The sequence below is a fragment of the Salvelinus namaycush genome, chromosome 21 (genome assembly GCF_016432855.1).
Source record: "Salvelinus namaycush isolate Seneca chromosome 21, SaNama_1.0, whole genome shotgun sequence".
Taxonomy (NCBI): Eukaryota; Metazoa; Chordata; class Actinopteri; order Salmoniformes; family Salmonidae; genus Salvelinus; species Salvelinus namaycush.
In genome coordinates this window covers 32,768,158-32,776,976 of record NC_052327.1, presented here as the reverse complement: position 1 = coordinate 32,776,976, position 8,819 = coordinate 32,768,158, and the positions used below count along the sequence as shown (strand labels likewise).

Below are 8,819 nucleotides of genomic sequence, written 5' to 3'. Positions count from 1 at the left end.
TTCTGATAGAAATGTTGTGCTGCTTTAGTGTGGTGTTATGTAATTATATTTACGTGTTACTTGATTATACTTTATAACAAACATCTTTACAATGCTGAGATGAAGTCTGACTTATCTCCTGTAGTTGTTTGTCCAGTATTCTCTCAATAAGGATCAGTACATTTGTCTACCATCTGGAACAGGGATGGGCTGTGGGGGCCACAAAAACGGAACTCATGAACAGCCGCAGTGGCTCGTGGGTCTGCTGCTCCCCCCTATGAGCAAACATTTTTTGCGCCCCCCCTATAGGGTGGAGGCAAATGTTTGCAATTTTTAATATGATAACTGATGATCAATGGGCTCCACCCGGGTCTGTAATTCGACAATGCTTACTACAAGTTTAGATAGATTGGTAAGTTAGCTGGCCACTAGACTAAATCATTTTAGCTGACATGGGCTAATTGAGTGACTGCTGATGCACAACCAAATGTCGAAACTGCACCTTAGAATAATATAATACATAACTCAACAGTAAATTGAGACCCCGACTGAGTCAAAAAATATATACATACAGTTGCCCATCCCTGATCTTGAAGGAACCCCACAGACAGTACAGCATCACATTTTGGGGGGGGGGGGGATCTCGAGTGGCGCAGCGGTCTAAGGCACTGCATCTCAGTGCAAGCGGCGTCACTACAGTCCCTGGTTCGAATCCAGGCTGTATCACATCCGACCGTGGTTGGGAGTCCCATAGGGCGGCGCATAATTGGTCCGGGGTAGGCCGTCATTGTAAATAAGAATTTGTTCTTAACTGACTTGCCTACTTAAATAAAGGTTAAAAAAAAAAAATCAACAAAAGTTAGTTTTCTTCCTCAGTATTCTGTTCTTTGATTGGCTTAGAGCTAGATGTGCTCAGAGTTCCATTGGTTCTGATAGTCTCAGGCCTCCCAGTTGTCCTCGTCTTCAGCGGTTGGCTGATGGGGGGCAGGAAGAGGCGGGATTACATCGGACATCCTAGCGAATGCGCTGCCAGAGCCAGCTGTGCCCTCCCCTGAGTCTCCGCCTACAGGACCCTTACCAGAGATACCTGGGAAACACACAAATGCTACTATCACCAAGACCTAGAAATACTACTACACTACTATCAGAGGGACAATAACCCAGGGGAGATGAGAGAAGAATGGGGGAGGAGGAGCATTCTCACCTTTCCTTCGCATGGCCAACTTATTGAAGAGATCTGACATGAAGTCTCCTCCACTGGCTGCTGCTACCACTGAGGGGGAGGGAACACAATGCAGTGAAGCAGAGATGATACTACATTTCTATGGCATTTTTAGTACAGTGGAGAGAGACCAGAGCAGTTACATCTACTGTAGCTACACACAACATAAATAGTTCAGCTAGTGAACAACTAGTAGTCTTTATTTCCTGCTCAGATGAACCCCGCTGTTAAATGTTGTCCAGCAACAACTGAACCAGCACTAATGACTGTGGACTCACTCAAAGGTCTAACACACATGCTCGCTCCCGCTCTCACACACACACAGCAAAGTCTTACAGATAAAAACAGAGTGTAGTTAAATCAGTGCTTTAATGAAGGTAATGTTTATATATCTAAAGGTCATGCAGCCCTGACCTGTTCTCTATGACTAGTTGGGTAACTGGTTTGGAGTCTGCACACACACACACTATGTCCCAAATATGCCCTGTAAGTTAAATTAGCAGTTAAAACAATAACAAAGCGTTCTCAGCAAAAAGTGCAGGGATGGGGCTGGAGAAATGTAACCACTCAAATTCAATGACAGCTATGGATGCAAGGACTGACCATCCATGATATCAAAATTATAGCTTTAACTATGTTTTAGATTATACAGTGTTTGTTTATATTTATTTGGTTTACAAACATTGGAGTAAAACAACCTTATATTTTGGGTTCTGATGGGATACGACAGTTGAACTAAGCTCATGAGGCATTGATAAGTTGTACTCTTTAAGAATCAATGGGTACATATTATTCATTTATAAGTCCAGAAATGGATGTAGCAACTGCTGATTTCCCCTTTAAAGAACTGGAAGCCTGTAGCGATCATTGCTCTGTTGGGACTATAAAATGTTCTCAAAGAGTCACCAGGTTCAAGAGTAATCTCTCGTTTGTCATTCAATAGGAGAAATCAAGACACTCATCCACCTCTCCCTCCCCTCTTCTCCTTTACCTTGTTCCTGCTCCTTCTGTTTTTTTTTCTCCATCTTGCGTTCTTTGATGTTGCGTAGTTTGGCCTTGCCAATGCCTCCAGCGTTGCGTATGGACTCTAGTAGACTGGCCCGGCTGTTTGATTCAACCACCTCGCTGGGAGCGCCCACTACAGGAGCTGGAGGTAAATACACTTTTCAAGAGAAGGAGAGTGTGTTTGTGTATAGTGTGTGTGTATACTGTGTGTGTGTTACCTGTGCTGGCGTCTGCAGGGCTATTTGCAGGTGGAGGTGGGGGAGGAGGTGGAGGAGGGGGGAGACCAGGGGGAGGGGTGGGGATATGTGTGGGCTCTGGTGGGGGAGGAGGAGGTGGGGGAAGAGGCGGGACTGCAACTTGGAATTGAGAACCTGTAACAAACAAACAAATCAACATAACCAATAGAAACATTTGCCTCATTTGATATGAACGATTTCCATGGAAACGTCTGTATAATCCACACAACAGAGATAGTCTGTGTACCGGGCATGTCCTCCCCAGAGAAGGAGGGTAGTTCAGGGAAGGTGTGTGTGGGTCCAGAGGGTGCGATGCCGGGCCCCAGGTCTTGGCTGTAGGACAGGTCGTCAGCAATGCCTGGCAGGTCTGGTAGGTAGGAGGGGACATCTATCTCTGGGACCTGACCCAGGTCTGGAACATAGAAGTAGCTCTCTGCTGTCTACAGGGACAGATGGAGAGGGAATGAGAGGAGGAGAAAGAAATAAAGTGTAATAATTTACAGTCACACTTTAACTTGTTAGTATGGCCCATTGAAAAAATGCCACAGGACTCCAGTTCTTTAGAGAATAGTGTGGGAGTGTGTATACAGTATGTATGGTGTGAGTACCTGTCTCTCCAGCTGTTCTCTCTTGGTTATGGATAGGGGAGCGTCAAATGGTTTCTCTTCCTTCTCTGTCTCCAGAGTGGTGTGTGTTTTAGTCACCGCCCCAGCCAGGGGGTCCAGGAAAACATACTTCTTATACCTAAACACATATACAACCAGTTAGAGGTGTGTGTGTGTGTGTGTGTGTGTGTGTGTGTGTGTGTGTGTGTGTGTGTGTGTGTGTGTGTGTGTGTGTGTGTGTGTGTGTGTGTGTGTGTGTGTGTGTGTGTGTGTGTGTGTGTGTGTGTGTGTGTGTGTGTGTGTGTGTGTGTGTTGTTTGTGTGTGTGTGTGTGTACTAACAGGTTCTCTGTAGTATTGAAGAGCAGCAGGGAGCTGACAGAGGATATGTTTCGAGGCAGACCGCCCAGCCCCTCTTCGGTCTCATCCTCCGAACGCTTCTTACTGCTCACACACACCGGGTAATAACACAACTTCTCCTAGAGGTGGACAGAGAGAGAGGGGTGTAGAACAAGAGAGGACAGATATTAGATGGGATGAGTCTAGTAAGAACCTCCTTCAGTAAAGACAAATGGTCACCAGACGTAAACATGAATTGGCTTTGCTTTCCATCTTTGTTTTTGTACGAAATGAGAGCTAGTAGCTTTCAATAGAGACAGCCTTGCAGGCAAGAGATAGAGAGAGAGACAAATTCAAAACCTTCAACAGAATGAATAACTCCCACTCTTTCTCTTTTTGTCATCAGCCTCTGTCTATTTCTCTCTCCCTCACACTCATTCACTCACTCTCTCATCTCCCTCTCTCTCTGCAGTGCTTGAGGTTTCATAAATAATACATCTCTGAGCCAGGAAAGTGCTCAAATCGTTCTCTCCCTCTCAGACACAGCAAAAAAATACTCCTGTTCCTGTAAGTTTTTGGTTCCGGCAGCGAGGGAGAACTCAGTGGTGTTCACTATCAATAATGCACAAATTCACTGCTGAGCTAAGGTACACACACACACACAAAGAACTGCAATGCTGCTGGGGTTTTCACGCTCAACAGTTTCCCGTGTGTATCAAGAATGGTCCACCACCCAAAGGACATCTAGCCAACTTGACACAACTGTGGGAAGCATTGGAGTCAACATGGGCCAGCAACCCAGTGGAACGCTTTCAACAACTGGTAGAGTCCATGTCCCGACGAAGGGCAAAAGGGGAGGGGGGTGCTACTCAATATTAAAATGACTTGGAGCTAATTTGCTGGTGTTTTTCAGTCCCTCCCCCCCCCCCCAGGTCACATGCGCCGAATACAACAGGTGTTAACCTTACCGTGAAATGCTTACTTACAAGCCCTTAACCAACAATGCAGTTCAACAAATAGAGTTAATGAAATATTAAAATCATTCAAAAAGTAACACAAGAAATGTACATAACAGGCACGTCTGTAAATGCAGCAGTAAAAGCCCTGTGAACTAAGCAGACTGTATATCGTGGATGAAAGCCAAAAAGGTATGGTCATATTACATGTATCTAAACAGCTAGGCCTATACTGCTAGAACGCTGCATTTGCTTTATACATATACCAACTGTAATGGGTAGTTTAGCGGTGTGGAGGAGCCAGTGCTTTCTGTTTCCAAAGTCCTGCAATCTGCATGACCTCTGAAAAATGCAGGTCCTTTGTACTGAAATGTTTTACAGTAGATCCAAATAAAGTTTTGTACATTTGTGTGTGTGTGTGTGTTACCTGCAGGGCCTTGTCATCAAGGGGTCGTAGTTTGGCCTGTATGCGGTATCGGGGGCTTGTCTGGGAGGCAGGGTCTGTGGCTCCACTGAAGATGGAGGAGTAATCCTGGAGACGCTCTGGAGCTGGATACTTAGCACTGGAGAACACCTACACACACACACACACACACACACACACACACACACACACACACACACACACACACACACACACACACACACACACACACACACACACACACACACACACACACACACACACAAATCTAAATCTCATAGTACTCTCAAGTATTGTACTCTCAGAGATCTGCATGTATTGGGAACAGTGATTAGAAGGGGAACATGTGTCACAGCTCTGTGTGAAGTGTGTATTACCTTGGTGGCCTTCTTGCTGCCTTTGATCTTGTTGACACGGGCCTGGGCTAGCCTGATTCGATCTGTCACACTCTGCAGCTGACAGCGGTTCCGCTCTACACTCTCAGACACCCTACACACACACCAGGGGAAAGTCACAGTATGTGAGTGTGTGTGTTCTGCTGATAAAGTAGTTAAATGTGTGTCATGTATAAACCAGGAGCATCTTAGCTAACAGGCAACACATGTAGAACATGCTATTTTAGGATGACTTACACTCCTCAATCTGTGTCTGTGTCTGTGTGTGTGTGTGTGTGTGTGTGTGTGTGTGTGTGTGTGTGTGTGTGTGTGTGTGTGTACCTGGTAAAGATGTCAGTAGAGATAGTCTCTAGGTAGAGCAGGGTGTCTGCTATCTGGTGAACAGCCTCCTCCCTCCTCAGGTCTGACTGTATCAGAGGCACAGAGTACACCTGACCCTCCAGACACTGCTTCACACTCATCCTACACACACAGAGAGAGAGGGAGAGAGACAGTCAGTGAGTGAGTGAGTGAGTGAGTGAGTGAGTGAGTGAGTGAGTGAGTGAGTGAGTGAGTGAGTGAGTGAGTGAGTGAGTGAGTGAGTGAAAGAAAGAAAGAAAGAAAGAAAGAAAAGGGGGTGCCGAGGGACAAAGGGATCTTGCAAAAGGAACTCTCTCTCTGAAAGCAGAATGCTGTAAATAGCTAACTAACCTTTCTGACTTTTCACCTACAGGTGCTTGTGAGCTCTCTCTCATCTGTCTCTCTCATTCTTTCTCCCAGGCTCAGCTGACTGTTATGTGATGGGGTTTACCATTTAACCTTAGCTGACGTGACAGCTCTGGTCCTTCCTGGACATGTCACCTCATACACAGATAAATAACTTGGGAAGTGACAAGCAGTGACAGCCTTAGCAACTCATACTTATAATGATGTCCCATATAACAAAGTTAGCATTGTGTACTGTCCAGTTAGCTAGCTAGCTATAAAGCTAGGGTATCTTCCGTGCAGCGAGATCATGTAAACCTTTTACATCCAGCTCTCGGCGGCCCCAGCCACTGCTGTGCTGGAGTCTCATCTCCCAGGCAACAGCCCTCTCTCTCCGGATTGTGGACCCAGACAGCTCGGGAGATTGGCACACTCACAGCTGGAGTCAAATAACGTTACTCATTGAGCTATCTTATTATCGACAATATAATTAAGTAAATATATATTTCATTGGTCTTACCTGACCATTGACAGCGTGTAGTGTGTACACGGCCGCAGTTATCTATCTAATAGTTGGTTGTTTATTACTCTCCGCTAAAACACAACATCGACTCTGTCTGTCAGACTGTCTACTTCCGCATGGTCGTACCGCGTGACAGGTTCTGTTCCTTAAAGGGACAGTTCACTCACAATACAGACATTGTAGGCTGTGCCAGAGAAATATCTATTGATGTTTCATGCCACATACATTATTTAAGATAACATCTTGTACCATATTGTTTTTGTGTTCTACATTCACTGATCCCTGTCAAGGAATGAAGGACGGAAGAAGCTCTAATTTAAATGATTTGAATAAGCACAACTACTCCATGGCTCATTGCTGAGAATTCTAATCCCTGTGCACAAGTTCCCAGATGTTTGACTTTATCTATTACTGATGTAGCATCCAGAGGTTCAAACCTCTTGGTGTAATGGCTAAGATTGGACTGAGAGAATCAAGGTCACAGGTTCAAGTCATGCCATATCTACTACATGGGATGTGAGATTTATCCATCTATCCATGTGTGTGGGAATAGGCATGTGTGTGTGTGTATGTATGTATGTGTGTGTGTTATATCACAGAAGAAAAGCGCTCCTTTCATCTTGTCTACTGCTGCACCATGGAAACCATCTGTCATCTTGTCTCTCTCTCTCTCTCTCACACGCACGCACGCACGCACACACAAACAATGTCTTACTATACATGTCAAGACTTTTTGGATTCCCATTCAAAATTCTACCTTCCCCTACCCCTATCTTCCCCTACCCCTAACAATAAACCTTAACCTTAAACCTAACTCTTACCCTAACCCTAAACCTAACCACTAACCTCTAACCTTAACAATAACCCTAATTCTAACCTTAACCCTAATTTGAACCATAACCCTAAACCTAACCCCTAAGCCTAAAATAGCCTTTTTACAAGTGAGGACCGGCAAAATGTCCTCAGTTCTCTGAATTTTAGTTGGTTTGCTATTCTTGTGAGGACTTATTGTAAAATGTGTATACACACACACACACACACACACACACACACACACACACACACACACACACACACACACACACACACACACACACACACACACACACACACACACACACACACACACACACACACACACACACACACACACACACACAGGTCATCTGGACAAAATTGTCAAATAAAGGCTGAATGAAATCAAACTGGTGTTGCTGTGTTGTTGCTATCGTAACCCATTACTGACTGTTGCCATGGTGATCCCCTACTGACTGTGCTGTTGCCAAAGGGCTGCTTGCTTACTGTCATCTACGTGTGTGTTTGACCGGTCTTCTATCCTGTTGGTAATGATAAATTATAATACTATTTCTGTTGTGTGTGTGTGTGTGTGTGTGTGTGTGTGTGTGTGTGTGTGTGTGTGTGTGTGTGTGTGTGTGTGTGTGTGTGTGTGTGTGTGTGTGTGTGTGTGTGTGTGTGTGTGTGTGTGTCAAATCTAATCTAATTCTATTGGTCACATGTGCCGAATACAACAGGTGTAAACTTTACAGTGAATTGCTTACATACAAGCCCACTCCCAACAATGTAGAGTTGAAAAGTAAGACAAATGTTTGCTCAAAAAAAGGAAATAGTAACACAATAAAAATAATAATGAGGCTATATACACGGAGTACCAGTACCGAGTCAATGTGCAGGGGTACGAAGTAGTTGAGGTACTTGAGGTAATACAGTATGTACATGTGGGTAGGGGTAAAAGCAACTAGGAAATCAGGATATATAACAAACAGAGTAGCAACAGCGTATGTGCAGTCGTATGTGCAGTGTGAAAGTGTGTCAATGTTTGAGTGTTTGTGTGTGTGGCGTCAATATGCATGTGGGTGTGTGTTTTGTGTATGTGAGCATATGTAGTGTGAGTGTGTGTGTGTGTTAGTGTAGTATGTGTGTGGGTAGAGTCTAATGAGTGTGCATGGAGCCAGTGCAAAACAATTAAGATTAATAAATAATAAAGGGGGACAATGTAAATTGTCCGGGTAACAATTTGATTAACTGTTCAGCAGTCTTATGGCTTCTGGGTAGAAGCTGTTCAGGTGCATTTTGGTCCCAGACTTGGCACTCTGGTACAACTTGCCATGCGGTAGCAGATAGAACAGTCTATTACTTGGGTGGCTGGAGTCTTTGACAATTTAACACCGCCTGGTATTGAGGTCCTGGATGGCAGGGAGTTCGGCCCTAGTGATATACAGTTTGGACCATGATAGGTCCTTAGTGATGTGGACACTAGGAACTTGAAGCTCTCGACCCGCTCCACTACAGCCTCGTCCATGTGAATGGGGGCGTGTTCAGCCCTCCATTTCCTGTAGTCTAGTCCACGATAATCTCCTTTCTTGCCCACGTTGAGGGAGAGGTTGTTATCCTTGCACCACACTGCCAGGTCTCTGACCTCTCCATAGACTGTC

At 44.9% G+C, this 8,819-nt stretch overlaps 1 protein-coding gene across 3 annotated transcripts; it reads right to left on the bottom strand.

The window, feature by feature from the left end:
* Positions 1-738: 738 nt before the first annotated feature.
* On the bottom strand, positions 739-6,464 carry LOC120066700 (WASH complex subunit 1-like). Of its 3 annotated transcripts, XM_039018150.1 has the most exons (12): positions 6,364-6,464; positions 6,162-6,282; positions 5,481-5,621; positions 5,142-5,253; positions 4,768-4,914; positions 3,388-3,524; positions 3,051-3,186; positions 2,690-2,882; positions 2,425-2,577; positions 2,193-2,348; positions 1,184-1,252; positions 739-1,066 (listed from the first exon to the last, which is right to left on the bottom strand). In XM_039018150.1, exons 3-12 carry the CDS (start codon positions 5,618-5,620, stop codon positions 918-920), a joined length of 1,392 nt encoding a protein of 463 aa, XP_038874078.1. In that variant the 5' UTR covers position 5,621; positions 6,162-6,282; positions 6,364-6,464; the 3' UTR covers positions 739-917. The 3 variants fall into 3 exon arrangements, with proteins under 3 accessions (XP_038874078.1, XP_038874077.1, XP_038874079.1); XM_039018149.1 differs by lacking the exon at positions 6,162-6,282; XM_039018151.1 differs by lacking the exon at positions 6,162-6,282 and having other exon boundaries at positions 2,193-2,339.
* Between the last annotated feature and the right edge of the window lie 2,355 nt (positions 6,465-8,819).